Below are 17,870 nucleotides of genomic sequence, written 5' to 3'. Positions count from 1 at the left end.
TGAACAATTACTGTATATTAACATATCATTAACATTGCTGTCAATTAATTTATATAAAATAATCTGAATTAATTCTAAATTAGTGTAAGCCTTTGGCATTTGCTTAAAAGAATATAAATCAGTAGAGTAAACTTTATTGTAATGTTACCCACTTTTTCTGATAGTTCCTTCGAAGCTAATTAGCGATTATTAGCTTACTAATAAACGGTAATTTAGTTGCTAAAACTATCCCATTAGACATGTGACAATAATATTATCTAAGCTGCACTTAGAAGAAATACATAGTTAACATGTTTTAGGTTAATCTTAACTCAGTGAGAATATAACGAACATTTGAACTTTTAGCAATGGTTAGCATGTAGCTACTCGACAATATCATTAAACCTATGGGTAAATGCTGCTAACTCGACATCAGTGTAACTATAAAGAGCTATTTAGTTTAAAAATACTTACTAAACAATGTTACCAGTATGGGAATGTTAACTTAACTTACCTGACTGTGGTAGCTCTCAGACCGCACACGCCTGCGGACTGGTACTAATCAACACTGTGTGGAGTTATGTCTTCACTCCATGTCTACAGAACTTTACACTGACTTTTAACTCTGACGTTAGAGCTGGTTTACTCCTCACAGAGTTGTATATACTCTCTCTAGGTTAAAATAGGTTTACACTGAAATATTGACACTCCATTTTTTACTGTGCAGCACGTATAGTGGCTGTGTCCTGTTTTAAGATCATACATGTAAAATTGTTGTCTGACCTCCGTCTGCATGCAGGTAAACTGAGGGTCTGTTGAGCTGATCGCTGGTTTCGTGAGAAAAATGTCAGCTCGTTCTTTATGTTACAGAAGCACAGAGACACAAGACCAGGCGGAAAGAGACGATCGTTCGGTGAAAATGAGAATCTGCGAATGCAACATGTGGAACACGGAGAGTGGAATATGTAAACAAACCGGTTAACGTAACCCCCTCGGTGCACTCTGCATGCTAACTGTTAGCAGAGCTAGTGAAATCTCTGAAAACATCTGAGCACTTTTGCAAACATGTTCTATGTTGACAACCTGACCAGACATGTGAAGATTACGGCGCGACATTCGCAGCTAAAACACTGTTAAAAGTGTAGTTGGTGACAGAAAAACGGGATATTTTAAAACTACACCACCACCATTGCTGCCTGTGATTTGAAATGCATTCTGGGATACCTGGCTGCCCCAAGTCTACACAAGCAATCGATTATCTAGGATCGACCTGTTTTGACTTACTTTGCACGGCAACCAATCAAATGTTAGAGAAGCTGCATGGGCAGCATTAACCCCGCCCCCTGAGTTTGATGGGTGAGGCTGACAGATAAAATTATTTCAAGATGAGAGCCAGACGCCAGGACTGCCAAAATGAAATAAATAAATATAGCATTAAATAATTAATTAAATGTGTCAATAATTAATTAAATGTGTCAATAATTAATTAAAATGTGAAATATATAAATAATTAATTAAATGTGTCAATAACTAATTAATTACATGTGTCATAACTATTTATTTAATTAATTAATTCCAATTTTAATTAATTATTGCCACATTTAATTAATTATTTAATGATGTATTTAATTAATTCATTATGGCAGTCCTGGCGTTCCATAGTGCCCACCACCCAGTTTTAAATGCATGTAGACATTGAGGGTTCTCAGGAGGGGCCGTGCTGTACAGTACATGTACAGTGTCCATTTTTTATTTATTTATTTATTTATTAACCTTTATTTAACCAGGAAGATCCCATTGAGATTAAAAACCTCTTTTTCAAGGGAGACCTGGCCAAGATAGGCAGCAGCAGATGTCTCACAGTTACAGAAATTACTCAAACACAGGCAGCAACAACACACATGCAACAATAAGTGAAAGAATACAAATAAAATAAAAAATAAAATTCAATAAAATTCAAATAAAATAAAAAGTCAGTTAAAATGACAATCAATCTAATTGAAACAGTTGCATGTTATGGACTTGGCCTCAAGGATTCGTAGTTTAGATTTAAAATCACTTAATGAAATGAATTCAGTCATTTTCCATTCCTTCTGCAGTTTGTTCCAGGCCAAGGGTGCTAAATGGACAAAAGCTCTTTTACCAAGTTCAGTTCGGGCAAATGGAACAGAAAGAAACAAGTAACCATGCGGACGAAGAGAATACCGACCAGCATGTTTCATTACAAGCAGGGAACATATATAAGAAGGCAGCAACCCAAGTATCGCCTTATATATAAAACTGTATAAATGAGAGTTCCTCCGTTACCAAAGCAGGCCATCCTACCTGAGAGTATAACTCACAGTGGTGAGTCTGAAATTTACGGTTAGTGATGAACCTCAGAGAAGCACGATACACAGAATCAACCATTCGAAGACATTGAGCAGAAGCATTCATATATAGAATATCACCATAATCCAGCACAGGCAAGAATGTTGCAGCAACAAGCCGCTTCTTTGTATTAAAAGAGAAACACAACTTATTTTGAAAATAAAATCTCAGTTTTAACTTCAGGTTTTTCACAAGATTCTCTACATGTGGTTTGAAGGTAAGCGAGTCATCAATTAAGATTCCCAGATATTTATAGGTGTGAACCAACTCTATTTTATTACCTTCAAGAGTGGTTACTGATGGGATTGTTTGGGCTCGTCTCCTTGATTTAGAAAACAACATGAGCTTTGTTTTGTCTGCGTTGAGAACAAGTTTAAGCTGATGTAATGAGTGCTGGACAGCAGAAAAGGCTTTCTGCAAGGAGTCGATGGCTTGGACAAGAGTTGAACCACAGCTGTAAATAACTGTATCATCAGCATAGAAGTGCAAGTTTGCATCTGGCACATGTAGACTAAGATTGTTTACGTAAATGATAAATAGAAGGGGACCTAATACAGAACCCTGTGGCACTCCGTTGTGCACTGTAACAAAGTCAGAACATAGACCGTCAGATTTAATGCACTGAGTCCTGTTACTGAGGTAGTTTGAGAACCATGCCACTGCTCTCTCAGAGAGTCCTGACTGGAAGAGTCTAAGTTTTAAAATACAATGATCAACAGTGTCAAATGCTTTTGACAAATCAATAAAAAGGGATGCACAGTGTTGTTTTTTATCAAGTGCAATAGTAATATCATTTACCACTCTAATTGCAGCTGTGATAGTACTGTGATTCTTCCTAAAGCCTGATTGATATTCAGATAAAATGGCATTGATGTGCAAAAACTCCTTTAACTGCTCACACACAAGAGCTTCAAGAACTTTAGCCAGCACAGATAGATTAGATATTGGTCTGTAATTAGTTAACACTGCTGGGTCGCCCCCTTTTAATAGAGGAACAACAAAAGCTGATTTCCATACTGAGGGAATTTTATTCGTATCCAGTGTGAGGTTGAAAAGTGTTGTGAGAGGCTCTGCTACAAAATCAGCTGCCAGTTTCAAGAAGTAAGGATCTAGTAAGTCTGGCCCTGGAGATTTTCTAGGATCTAACAGTTTAAGAGCTTTACAGACCTCCTGCACAGAGAAAGGAACAAAGTTAAATGGCTGACCAGTGTACACCGGAAGGTTTGTGCCAGATTTTACAGAGACTGGGTTCAGAGAGTCAAACAAAGAGCCAGAAGATATAAAGTGCTTGTTAAAACAATTCATAATCTCCTTCCTATCATAAACAGGAACAGAATCCTTAAAAACATAGGTGGGTAGAGCGTGGGAGCTTTTACTCACTGAAAGAGACTTAATGATTTTCCAGAACTTCTGTGGATTATTTAGGTTCTCAGTGGTGACAGACAGATACTATTCTGTTTTAGCTTTCTTAATAGAGGAAGTACATCTGTTTCTTAGTTGTCTGAAAAGAAGCCAATCACTGGGGTAGCCTGTTTTCCTCGCTTTGGCCCAAGCCAGATTACGCTCATGAATGATATCTGCCAGCTCTTGGGAGAACCAGGGGTTTTCACGACCTTTTATCCTATATCTTCTTAATGGAGCATGTTTATTCACAATTTGCATAAACCCATCCTTAAAGAATGCCCACGCTAATTCTACATCAGGGATCAATCCTATTTTCTTCCAGTCATAATTTGACAAATCATGATAAAATGCTTGCTCATTAAAATGTTTAAGAGTTCTTTTAAAAATAATACCATGTTGTGACTTGGCCACTTTAGTATTTCTAATAGCAGCAACAACACAGTGGTCACTTAAGTCGTTACAAAAGACACCCAAAGATGAAAATTTATGAGGAACATTTGTCAAAATCAAGTCAATCAAGGTAGACTTTTCGGGGCTTTTGAGATTCGGCCGAGTGGGTAAATTGACCAGCTGGGTAAGACTGATAGAATCACAGAAAGATTTAAAATCATCTGAAACAGTTTTGAGCCAATCCCAGTTAAAGTCACCAGCTAGAACAAGCTCCCCATAATTTAGTCTGGACAGCAAAAGGTTTAAAGAACGCAGAGCTTCTGTGGAGGCAGAAGGGGGTCGATAGCAACAAGCAACTGTTATGCAAAGACCCTTTGCAACATTCACATTCAGAGCCAAAAATTCCAATTGTTTGCAAATTGATTCTGATAGAACTATTGTAGCATCAAATTTTGACTTAACATAAGCAGCAACACCACCACCTTTCTTAAACCTATCGGTGCGATAGATATTGTAGCCAGCCATGCTAACATGTTCATCAGATATATATTTAGTAGGGGTGCAACGATACACAAAATTCACGGTTCGGTTCGGTTCGATACTTTGGTGTTACGGTTCGATATTTTTTCGATACAAAAAAATGTTCATGCCTTTTTAATTTGTCATTTATTAAAATTATAAATATATATTTTAACTCAAAAGTACAGTTTTTAAATTTAACCCTAACCCTTGTGCGCGTTTTTTATTTTGACAGCGAATGCGCACCTGCGGACCACTTATGTGCAGCCCTGGTAATTTAGCTCGTCATATTGCAGCCGCAGAAATTCTTTTGTCCATGAAACCATAAAGCTGCACTTTCTTTTTGCCTTATAGTCTCATTTGTCATAACTTCTCCGTTTTGTGGTAAGCTTTTCTTTGGCTGTCACTTCTTCACCCCGACCTGTCTTATTTGGCTCAGCAGAACTAAAATATATATACTGCTGCTTTTACACACGGACTCACATAAGCTCAGCGATTCTCTGCGCGATCAACCTCTCACATGTTTAAGCTTGCTGCGGGAGATTTCACTTGTCATGTTTGCATAGTAAGCTAACGATTAATAAGACGATGTCAGAGGAATTGGTGCACAAATTATCATCACTCACAGATCAGTGCTGTCATTGCAAAGTGAAAGCAAAAAAACAAGCGCAAATTCAAACGCGATTTCAATATGTCACATATTGACAGTGGCTCACCGATGCCAATGACATAATTACCCAGCTACATTTCTGAAAGAATGCAAAAGCATTGACATATATTTTTCCTACAATAGCCCGACGGGCAGGGCAGAGATAGATTTTGGTAGCCCGACTGGAAAAATCGCTAGCTCCAGGACGTCAGGCTAGCGATTTTGCAAGCCCTGTATCTGATTGAGGAATCACTCATCTTTGGAAAAGAGAGTTTATTACAGAGAAATGTCTCTTTCCAAAATAAAAGCTATACTATCCGCTTCTTCTGGGCTATATTCTCAGCAGCATATTAAACATATAAGGAGAATCATGTGCTAACAGCTGTCTAAATGACTCGGCTAAAGTTAGTAGCATGCTTGTTGTTTTTGTCTTTGCACTAGGATGATGTCGGCGTAAATGTGCAGTCATATTCGTTGTGTTCCCACTAGTGCTTTCAGGTTAATCTCGTTGAAATGACCTTAACGCCACAACACGGCAAATCTCCGTTAACGAGCTACCGCCGATCGCCCCGTGCATGGGGCTAGACGGCCAACACGTTAACGAGCTAACTGCGCTAACACATTAGTTCACACCAATGTAATTAAGCATTGCATGGCACATCCAACATACTGTTTTACTTTAGTCCATGACTCGCTTACCTTCAGGGTCATACGTCACATGAAAACCAAAATAATTCCAAACGCCAGATCTGAATGAGGGTGGGGGAGGTCCATCTTGCAAGGAGAGCTTAACTTCTGTCTCGCTAGCTTGCCCTGCGCTCTTCCTCCTGACTATGCTGTCTGTGTTGAGCGCTCAGTGGATCTGCGCTCGACAGTGCAGCCTAGGCGGAGTAGTCGAACACAGATTCACTGAGCGCTCAACACAGACAGCATCGTCAGAAGGAAAGTTGATAAAATAAATTACAAATGTTGTATTGTTCGATACATATGCGTACCGAACCGAAAGCACTGTATCGAACGGTTCAATATCGATACGTATATCGTTGCACCCCTAATATTTAGACAACCAAGTTTCAGAAATGAGGACAATATCTGCATCTGTTGATTGAACCCAGATCTTGATCATATCCATCTTGGGTAACAAACTGCGCACATTAAGATGAACTATCTTCAGCCCAGGTGAGGATTTAAATTCAGATGGTGTCTGGCTACATTGCAGCTCAGGGCCTGGGTTAGGTTGCACATTACCAGATAAGAGCAGTAGTAAGACGATCAGAAGTCTCTGCTTTGTACTTATTGATTTTGACGTGTGAAATGTTGACACAAAGCAGGATTTTTCGTAACTAATTTTGTAATTGTACAAAGCAAGAAGGTTTTGAAGATGAGGTAAATCTTTCTGTAGTTCAAAATGATTAATGTCCTGTTCCAAATACATTGGAAATTGTACAGGATGTATAGCAGCAGTGACGCATGTAGATCTGGGAACCATGTCTCGCAGAATGGGGTCACTGTTAAATGTTCTCATCTTAGAAAAATTGAGAGTCCAAAAGTCCCCCACGGCCAATAAGCAAAGTAAAGTTATTAAAAAAAGCCATTATCCAAAACACAATGATTGTTGATGCTGAATTAAATAGGCTGCACAAACCTAGGATGGCAAGTAAGGCTCCAGCCAAAAGTTCGGGTCCTGGTGGCTTGCTAGCAGAGGGCTTCTGCTAGCACATTCACCAATGTGGTGTAGAAGGCTTCAATCAACAGCACAGCGCCCGATGTATTGCAGATAAGCTTTTCGAGCAGCACAGGCCTTGGTGTGGTGCTGATGTCTTGCACTAGCAACACAGATGCAGTTTGTTCAGCCGGCAGCAAAGGCCCTGGTGTGCTGCAGACGGCCCCAGCCAGCAGCACAGGCCCTGGGGTGTTGCCTATGGGTCCAGACGGCAGAACAGGCCCTGGTGTGCTGCAGATGGCCCCAGCCAGCAGTACAGGCCCTGGGGTGGTGCAGATGGGTCCAGCCGGCAGTACAGGCCCTGGTGAGGCTCAGTTGGTTTATGCTAGCAGCACAGGCCCTGATGTGGTGCCTATGGGTCCAGCCGGCAGTGCAGGCCCTGGTGAGGCTCAGTTGGTTTATGCTAGCAGAACAGGCCCTGGTGTGGTGCCTATGGGTCCAGCCGGCAGTGCAGGCCCTGGTGAGGCTCAGTTGGTTTATGCTAGCAGAACAGGCCCTGGTGTGGTGCCTATGGGTCCAGCTAGGCCCTGGTGCGGTGCAGATGGCCTCAGCCAGCAGCACAGGTCCTGGGATGGTGCCGATGGATCCAGCTGGCAGCACAGGCCCCGGTGCAGTGAGATGGCCTCAGAAAACAGCACAGGCCCTGGTTGAGGCTCAGTTGGTTTATGTTAGCAGCACAGGCCCTGGTGTGGTGCAGACAACCTCTGGTAGTAGCAGAGGTCCCCCCCAAAAAAGACCACTTTCCAAGAATTTACAGAATAGTTTAAAATACTCTTTGTGTCTGTATCCAGGTTGGATGAGCGCCGAGTATTTGTATATGTGTGCATGAGGGTGGGAATGCATGTTTAGGTCTGTGTGCGCCTATTCGTCTGTGTCTATATGTCAGCTCGGGTCTTACACTCCACCCCCTTGGAACATCTCAGGCCCTCCAAGGTATGGAGGCTTATTTCCCCTCACCACACTCCCTGCTGGTGGCTGATGCCCTCAGACATCGGTGCGTTCTTGGTGTCCAGGGCTGGACGCTCAGGTCTGTACCAGCTCACTCCCCGGTACGGCTGCTTGGTGGGGCCTGGTGCCTGTGGCTCGGTCGGGCCCCTTGCGGGGGCTCGATTCACTCTGGCACAGCTGACTGCCGGCAGAGCCCGCGTGTACGTCACTGCCGCCCCCTCTGGCTTCTGCTCTGTGGCTGTTGGGTGACCCCTCATCTGGGGTTCTCCTCAGCTCTTCCCAGGAAGGTGGCACGGTTGCCCCTCCGGTGGTCCTCTTTGGGTGCTCGCACTCTGGGGGCCTCTGGATGTCTGGGGCCTGGATCTCCTCCATGCCTGCTTCATGCCCTGGGGGACGGGGCTGTGGCTCCCCACACCAGCAGATCGTTACATGGAGAAGCCTTTTGAATAGACGAGCACTCATCCACACAGGTGTTCACACACACAAGCTACACCTTTCTTGGCTGCTACCTCAAACCACATTATGCGATGTCAATCTTGCGTGCTGCACAATCACATTCAGTATTTAATATTTACTGTTATTTACACTTAGCTAGATTATTGCAATGGTGTTGTGTTATTATGTTGCTCTCTTTTTTGCTTGTTTTCTCTTATTTTCTTCTCTCAACAGGTGACCTGGGAGATATTTTTTAAGTGCCCTTTCTCACTGTCCCTCTTCCCCTTTTCTTCCTTCCTTCCTTCCTTCCTATCCCCCAGTCATGTCTGTCCTATCTGTAACAACTGAAAATAAATTAAAATAAATAAATAATAACAAAGGTTGATCAAATGGACCAATATGGTAAATTAAGTTAGTTGGGCATCTTTTTTGGCCTTCAGACAATAATTCTGATGGCTAAAAAACGAAACGGGACAACAACAAGAAAAGAAAGAAAGAAAGAAAAAAGTAATAAAAATGTATCTAAAACATATTTTAAGATGAATCTTTTTATGACTGAGTAAAAAAAAATGCTAAAATTCGAGTGCAGTGTTGAGTAAAATGGTTTTATTAAAATTTAATTGACCCTTTGAAATTATTTGTTGGAAGTCTTAAATCCCACTGAACAGGGGAAGAGAAAGAGACAGAGACACAAAGATAGCAACACAGAGGTAAATAAACATGGAGACAAGACACTGAGAATAAGACAGAAGGGGAAATGCCCAAAGTCTCATATCTCTGACAAGTTAAGTCACTTTTATTCATAAAAAAAACCCCAGAACTTAAATATAATTATAAACCACACATAAACATAATCATAGAACAATTAAAAGTATAACATACCAAAAACACATCAAATGGAGAGTGAAGCAAATATTATTAATAACAACAAATGCACATATTAATAATATAAACCAAAATCCTTCAATAAAAAGGCTACAAACAGAAACAACAATTTGAAACAGCAATAAGAAAACAGTGAAAGTGACTACAGATATAGACCTTCCTAGGGAGGCCTGAAGTGCAAACATACCCTCTACACTCCCTTCATAAAACAGGGGACCATGATTACCACCATAGTTGGCCGGTCTGAAGTCACTGACCTCTACTTCCATACAATGTTTGAGCAGGACAACCAGGACAGACCCACAACATACAGAGCCTTAAGTGACCGCAGGCAAATCTCATCCACCCCACCACCACAGTGATGGGCAAGTCTCCCTGCCCACTGTACAAAATGTGCTTCACAGACGTTGTTTCATGTTGTAAAGATTGTGCCTTAAAAAAATAGCCACAAGAAGTTTTAAAGAAATCTTTATTTCACTTTTAAGACACATAACCAACACCAACATACGAATCAACAGGATGAGCACATGCTGAAATTCAGTCTTCATGAAAATCAAGATTAAATCACAAAATGTTTGGTCTCATGTGTGTTTCTTTCCAGCTTTGACTCTGTGGAGTAAAACCTCTCCACTAAACAAAAAAATAAAACATCTCAGCAACTTTTTTGTCACCTCCACAGCTCAACACGATACAAATATCACATCAAATGAATGTAAATACGTGTTTCATCTTCATTACAGGTTTTAATGGAATATGCAACAAACAGAATTAGGGCTGTGACATATCATATGATCTGCAATAATACTGGTATAAATGTTTACAAAAAAGTGTGTTTAGAGGAACATCATGTGTTTGCATTCACCCCAATGAGTCAACCCCAGTCATGTCTCACAGCCAGAGCCATATGTCGGGCTCCAGTCACAGTTTGGTAGCTGAATGTTCGCAAAATATGCAAGAAAACTTTTCCCACTGAAAGTGAAAAAAGCAAACCTGTTACAACACTTTAAGCAAAAACACACTTGAGTACAACCGGGCTGTGAAGGCACGTGAGCAGGAGATACTAGCAGCAGTGATGTGCGACCCAAAGGTAAACAAATGATTCAACCATGCATCACTGGAGCACTCGCGAGTTACATTTCATATAACAGCAAGAGCAGTCAGTGGATGGAAATTACTGATGTGCTACACGGTGGAAAAGCAGGAGGTTAAAAAGCTCGACCCAAGATGAAACAAACCAGGTAGAATTTCTTTTCCTTATATGCAGAGGTGGAAAGAGTACTAAAATATTTTACTCAAGTAAAAGTACTCTTACTTTGCTGAAATTTTACTCAAGTACAAGTAAAATTACCTGTCTAAAAATGTACTCAAGTAAAAGTAGCTCATTTAAAATGTACTCAGAGTAAAAGTTACATAGTTACTTTTCTGTCAGCAGGAGGACAGCCGCTTCTGAGTAGTGCAAAAAAGGACAGTGGGATATAAATCTCAAAGTAGTTCTTTTTTAGTGAAAAGAAAAACTTTACAAATTAAAGTGCAGTGGCAGTTAAACTGCAAGTCTATACATGAAAATGGATAATGGTCACCAAACCAATCAACCAAACCAAACCGTCAGGTATCACAGTGTTTTCAATACAAAACCATATCATTCTTTCACATGAGAATGTGTTCTAAACTGTCAAATAAGAGAACAAGTACTGAACTGAACGGCAGCTGCTTTAAAAATGTTTTTGAATTTTTTAAACTTGGCCCTGCCCTACTGTACCTCTAGATTAAAGTTCCTTTGTATCCATCCTAGAGTGTTACTCTCTGAACTTCCTGTTAATTTTGAGGAGCAGTTGATTTTCAGAGTTAGTAGAGTTCATCCTTGCTCACTTTGCAGTGAACAGTAGTCCAGCACAGCTAAAGAGACGCTCGAAGGCAGCTGAGGCAGGCAGGCCAGTGTTAAGTTTGAGAGAAAGTTTTTTGATGTCCCTAATAAGACATCAATGCATTACATAGCTACCGCTGGTAAATTATACCAATATACCTCGTGGGTTTTTTTTTATTGGACAGTAACAGGCTAGTTAACGGGAGGTTGCAAGTGCTAATTAACAAGTAACAGAAGTCAGCTGTCTTTGACTAATCTAAGGTAAGTGAGCGCTCTGTTATTCTTTTGCCTGCAGTGTGAACATATGTGGGTTAAGTAAGAAAGTAGCCGCTTCTGTCTTTAATTTAACTATTTTTTTTTAAATAAATTCTTATTATTAACAAACAGGAAAAACGTAGGTAAACACATTTTCTTTTGGCAATTTACCAACCCAGTAAAAAAAATGTAAGTTGCGTGGACAACAACGTGCCCGATTACAGCAAGTTGCTAGTACCAACCAACGTTATCTGTGTTCTTCACAGATGTCTTAACTTAATGTGATTAATTTGAACACAGCCTTTTTGCTACCATAACGGTACGAGTTGTATTTAACTTACCTCCACATGCTTGCGCAGGTTTGATGTGGAATTTTTAAAAGCTGCTAACTCGGTCTCTCTGGGCAAACACAGCTTACACTGCATAATAAAGCTGTTGCCTTTCTTGCACTTGAAGCCGAAATGGTCCCTTAAATACGGCCAGGGGTTCACATCCGTTTCTTCGAGTTCAGGGTCAGCAGAATTCGACGGGGCTTCTTTTTTCACTGGATCCATAACACCGATGTCAGACTCCATCTTTAACGTGACCTTAGCGCCAATTTGTTCTACTACCCATCATTCCCTGCAGTATTTCCGAAGCGCAATGGTTTTTTTAATTTACTCAGTAACGGGTGTGATTGAAAACGTAGCGAACTACAATACTTTTTAAAAAATATACTTAAGTAAAAGTAAAATTACAGACTTGAAAAATGACTTTAAAAAGTACAAATACACAAAAAAACTACTCAATTACAGTAACGCAAGTAAATGTAATTCGTTACTTTCCACCTCTGCTTATATGACAGAATTGTGCAGGCTCCGCATTACAAGGTTATTTTGGATATTAAGCTAGAGTGTAAGCACTTGTAATACACTTTTCTTAAAACTTCCAGGAAAAACACCCCTGAGGATACTTATGTGCTCATATTTCATGTATGCCGTGTCACTAACATTGCACTATAATGTTGTTCATAGAGTATTTAAAGGTAGAATGGGAGGCAGAGCCTTCAGCTTTTAAGATTAGACTTAAAACTTTCCTTGTTGCAGATGGGGGTCCCTCCCTGAGCCTGGTTCTGCTGGAGGTTTCTTCCTGTTAAAAAGGAGTTTTTCCTTCCCACTGTCGCCAAAACGCTTGCTAATAGGGGGTCATATGACTGTTTGGGTTTTCTCTGTTTTCATTGTATTATTGTTGGGTCTTTACCTTACAATATCAAGCACCTTGAGGTGGCCACATTTTCACACTTTGAATTAGCTAAGCTGTCATCAGTGACAGCAGCTCACTGGAAGAGAAAGATGGAAAATCCATCATTTACTTACACATATAAATGCTGCTGCCTGCCGAGCTGATAAAATGTACATTATTTTTTTTAAATGTAAGTTTCTTGAAATATTATTTTGAGGCTATATCTCCCACCCCTACATACAATAAACAATACAGAGTTTTTTAAGGAAGGAGGTCATCTGATCTGCTCTGATCTGGCTTCTCAGTGGACTGCTTCATCTGACAGTTCTCCCACTTTTAACTAGTGTGAATCCTCATGTGTCTTTGTAACTGTATCCTCTGAATGAAGCTTTTCACCTGTGTGGATTCTCATGTGAGTTTTCAAGTTTATCATCAGGCTGAATCTTTTTCCGCAGGTGCTGCAAGAATGTGGCTTCTCACCTGTGTGAACCCTCATATGTCTCGTTAGTTTGGATCTGTACTCAAAGGTTTTTCCACAAATCTCACATTTCACAAACTTTTTACTTGTGTCAGTTTTACGCTGACTCTCTGACACAGGAAAGTTGTCTTGCTGATCTCTGCTCTCTGGTTCAGGAGAGTTGGAAGAAAGGAGATGTTCACTGTCCAGCTCTGGCTCACTTTCCTCATAAGTAGGAGCCACCATGAAGATAATAATGCCTTCAGTCTCCTGCTTCACTACAAGCTGATCTACGTCCTGACTGGTGCAAGGTTCCTCCTCTTCCTCTTTTATCTGTGGAAGCTCCGGATCCTCCTGGTCGAGGCTGAAGTTTCTCTCCTGGTCCCCAAAAACCAGTTCCTCCTCACATTCATGCTGTTGTGGGAAAGCTGAGGTGACAAATGGACAAAATTACTTGTCTTAGATAAATATAGAAGTATAACAAGAATGACTACTCGGCAGTGGTGTCTACAGCTGTCCATTTCCAACTCTACAACAGAGTTTAATCAAAATATCATCCGAAATATCATCATATCATTTACCCAGACCTGGAAACTGTTAAAATAAGATTTCATGCACTCACTTCTAACACGTTAGTAAATTTCTATGCACCAATCACAGTTTGTCCACCAATTACTGTTGGAAAGATGTTTATGTAAATGATAAGACAAACATCAGACAGAAGGGGAAATTTAAAAGTAGGATTAAAATATGGGGATAAAAAGCAGCGAAGCTCTCAGAAAACCTCGACTAACAATCAGCTGAGTTTATTTAAACACTGGCCTTGAAGAACTCTGATGTGTTTCCAAAATATCTTTATTGAATGAATTAAAGTCATATTAATTTTTAGGTAAGACCATTACGGTTTTACATACCCCTGCTGTGTAAGTTCATTTCAGGTTTCCAGATGTTATCCAGCTGTCTGAGCTGCTCTTCTTCAGTCCAGATGAGGCCTTCATCCTCCTGTTTGAGTACAATCTTTTCTACGTCATCGCTGATGCAGAGTTCCTCCTCTTCCTCTTTGATCTGTGGAGGATCTGGGCCCTCCTGGTCCAGACTGGAGTTCCTCTCCTGGTTGGAGACCTGCTGGTCATACAGGCCCTCCTCTTCCTCACACTTCATGTTAGGGGGAGATCTTGAGGAACAAAGGGTCACTGAGGAAAAAGGTTAATAATGTGATGACAGGAAAACACATCTGAGCAAATATAGTCCACTCTGAGCATGTCCTCATATGGGAGTGAAATTTAAACTGTACAAATGTGAAAAATGAAAGTGTAAGTTACTCTCGAGCTCTGATACTCTTATTAGGAAAGTTCAGAGTACAAATCATTCAGGTAGCTGCTGCCAGCTTCACGCTGCAAGTAAATGTTTGTCATTGTTGTAGATTAAACTGAAAATCTCACAGTGCCATAGCAGATAAGTACCAGTCAGGTTTCACAGCCAGTCATTGCACAGAATCAACCCAACTAAAGTCATCAGTGATCTGAAGATTATTAGGGACTCAGAGTTTCAGTCTTAGTTCTATTTGATCTCATTGCTGCCTTTGATACTGTTGATCATGACATTTTAAATCAAAGGTTTCATCATTTAGTTGGTTTAACTGGACAGTTCTCAATTGGCTCTCGACCTTTGACCCAGTTAAACCTCTCAGGTCATCAGGTTCAGATCTGTTAACTGTTCCCAAAATCAGATGTAAGTGTGCTAAGAGTGTGTTCAGTTACTGTGCTCCTGTTCTTTGGAGCATGCAGCCATAGTTTGCCTGCTGTGGCTGCATTCAAAACTAACAACTATGTTTCCATGCTTTGTGAATAACACTGACATCTGTGAGATTTGAGCTGATTTAGTTCGAGTTAAGACTGTTTATTAGAACATTACAAAGTTATTTTAAAAACTTCATCATTTTCTTGAACCCAAATATAATTCAGTTGAAAAATATACATTTTAACATGAGGTGAGGATGGTGGGGGAGGCACGATGGTCTTGTAGGGTTAGACCCTGATTAAGGGGTATTTTTGAAAGTAAAGCCCATCTCTCAAAGTCCCTGCCGGCCTGCCTCCACCTCGGGAAGCCTGTGGGTGCAGACGGAGGTGAGGAGCACCACAGGCGGCAGAGAACTGTCTGTAGCCCCGGAGTGAGGCGTCGTGAACCGAAGCAGACAGCGAACTGTGGCACAGTGCAGAAAACAGAAGCTTTCCCTCCCTGCCTCCTTTATCTTAATCTTCTAAATAAATCTTCTATAAAGGCACTTTCTCTCGGTCTCAAGGTTTGTTTAATGCTAAAAGTTCACCGTAAAAAAGAGACGCACTTGTGTGATTAGCCGCTCCCTGATTTCAGTATGTTAGCCTACAAGCTGAGCTCTGATCAGGTCCTACATGAGTTGTATTCTTGTGTTAGTCCACTGAGACCATCGCAGTTTTACCTGTTATGCGTAACTTTATCTCGGGTTTCCGGCTGATATCCAGCAGTCTCTGCTGAAGGTTGATCTCATACTGGACGATCAGACGTTCTGTTAACCTCAGAGCAGATTTCTTCTGCAGCAGTCAGCCGGTCTCTCCACTATTGCTTCTAAACGAACAATAAAAAAAATGTAATTATAGAAAAACACTTCTGAGAAGATAAAGTTTTAGTTAAAGTCTGTAATGAGGGCATGTTGCTCACATTTGCAGGTGAAATTAAAAGTGTGTAAAAATGAAGTTATTTGTGCACTCTGATGCAAATGAGAACTTGAGTTCTGACATTTTTCAGCAACATTAAGAGTAAAAAAAACCTTTCAAACAAAAAAGAACTCACTTATTACTGACTGACTGATGATCTATTTTGGAGTTGATCTCGAAACTGATCTACATCTTGATATTTTTCAAAATAATCTTCACTATTGGGGGTGGCTGTAGCTCAGGCGGTAGAGCAGATCATCTACTGATCGGTTCGATTCCCGGCTTCACCTAGTCTGCATTTCAAATATCCTTGGGCAAGATACTAACTCCAAGTTGCCTCAAGTTGCTCTTTGATCTGTGGAATGTGTGTCTGAATGTTGGTAGAAAGCACTAAGAAAAATGTGCTTGTGCGAATGGGAGTGAGTGGGTGAATGCACAAGTTTTGTAAAGCGCTTTGAGTGCTCAAGATTGAGTAGAAAAGCGCTATATAAGAACCAGTCCATTTAAAACTCCCTGTCATGTTTTCACGAATACACATTAAATAGATCTGACTGATACAAACTGTAGGTTTAATATTAATGTTAACACTTCAGAAAAGCCATTACAGTTTTACCGCTGGTCTGTAAATCTTTCTCAGGTTTCCAGATGTTATGCAGCTGTCTGAGCCGCTCTTCCCCGCTCCAGACGACGATGCCTTCATCCTCGTGTTTCACTACAAGCTGTTCTCCCTCTTGACTGATGCAGAGTTCCTCCTGTTCCTCTTTGATCTGTGGGGGATCTGTGTCCTCCTGGTCCAGATTGAAGTTCCTCTCCTGCTTCCAGACCTGCTGGCCAGCCAGATCTTCCTCCTCCTTACACTTCATGTTGATGTGGGACTTGAGGAACAAAGTAAAAAGAAAAAGATTAGACAGGTAAAGGTGCAGCCTCAGTCAGCAGGGCTGTACACTGTGAGCATGTTGCTCACATATGTGAGAGAGGTTTGTACAAATGTTTCAGAAGCACCATGTGACTCCCTCTCTTTGTTGGAAAGTCTTATTAATTCACTTTATAACTATTACTTTGAAGATAAATTTCTACCATCACAAAAATATTATGACCTCTTTAAAAACAAACAACGGCAACTACATGACTTAAATTCCATGTTTAGATGAAGGTAATGGTCAATGCCTTTTGACAGGGGAAAAACCTCCACACAGAAGAATCTTACTTGGCTGAATCATAAATTATTCACCATGATTAAAACTGCAGATGAGCAATAATCTGCATTTTATTTTAGCCAAAGAGGAATGTTTCTGTTTGTCTGTGATCTGACTTTTTCTGCTGGGTCCAAATTTCATTTTATCCTGTGTAAGTTTGTTTCTCTTCCTGTTAACTAGCAAAGTCAAAATCACCTTGATTCATTTAACTTTAATTCAATTATAAATGTAATCATTTTATTGAACAATTAATTTCATTTCAATGAAAAACAATTACTTAAAAGAAAGAGATTAAGTTGGAGAGAGACATGTGGCCATCTTTTAGTGAGTTAGACCCTGATTAAGGGGTATTTTTAAAAGTAAAGCCCATCTCTCAAAGTCCCTGCCGGCCTGCCTCCACCTCGGGAAGTCTGTGGGTGCAGACGGAGGTGAGGAGCACCACAGGCGGCAGAGAACTGTCTGTAGCCCCGGAGTGAGGCGTCGTGAACCGAAGCAGACAGCGAACTGTGGCACAGTGCAGAAAACCGAAGCTTTCCCTCCCTGTTTGGTTTTGATGTGTCTCATGAAAGTCTATTGTTAAAAGTTGACCTTTAAAAAAAACGGACGCACTTGTTTGATTAGCTGCTCTCTGATTTTAGCCTGTTAGCTTACAGACTGAGCTCAGATCGTTCCTGTGTTAGTTCATTGAGAACATCACAGTTTTACATACCTGCTGCGTGACTTCATCTCGGGTCTCCGGCTGATATACAGCAGTCTGAGCCAGTGGCGGATCTCATCATCCTGGACGACTGTTTTTAATGTTTTTAACCACGGAGATTTCTTCTGCATCATCAGTCTCTCATTGTTAAACTCTCCCAGAAACTGAAGACAGTTGTGCCATTT

The 17,870-nt window shown here is 40.7% G+C and overlaps 1 protein-coding gene across 3 annotated transcripts in view; it reads right to left on the bottom strand.

Moving 5' to 3' along the window:
- LOC309694569 (uncharacterized protein) overlaps window positions 1-17,236 on the bottom strand; it is a 28,575-nt gene extending 11,339 nt beyond the window's left edge. The window contains exons 1-4 of one of the 3 annotated variants that reach the window (XM_082514758.1): window positions 16,406-16,693; window positions 15,558-15,703; window positions 14,014-14,292; window positions 9,755-13,527 (exon numbers count right to left, since the gene is read on the bottom strand). In XM_082514758.1, the coding sequence (XP_082370884.1) occupies window positions 12,983-13,527; window positions 14,014-14,260 (792 nt within the window). In that variant the 5' untranslated portion in view covers window positions 14,261-14,292; window positions 15,558-15,703; window positions 16,406-16,693 and the 3' untranslated portion in view covers window positions 9,755-12,982. Of the gene's footprint in view, window positions 1-6,956; window positions 7,387-9,754; window positions 13,528-14,013; window positions 14,293-15,557; window positions 15,704-16,405 lie in introns of those variants that run through there. The other 2 variants (XR_014272903.1, XM_082514757.1) reach the window with 2 other exon arrangements.
- Window positions 17,237-17,870: the final 634 nt, after the last annotated feature.

This window comes from Aulonocara stuartgranti (genome assembly GCF_965226115.1).
Source record: "Aulonocara stuartgranti genome assembly, chromosome: 18".
NCBI classification, from domain to species: Eukaryota; Metazoa; Chordata; class Actinopteri; order Cichliformes; family Cichlidae; genus Aulonocara; species Aulonocara stuartgranti.
Note: the sequence above shows the minus strand (reverse complement) of the source record. Positions and strands in the feature narration are given on the sequence as shown.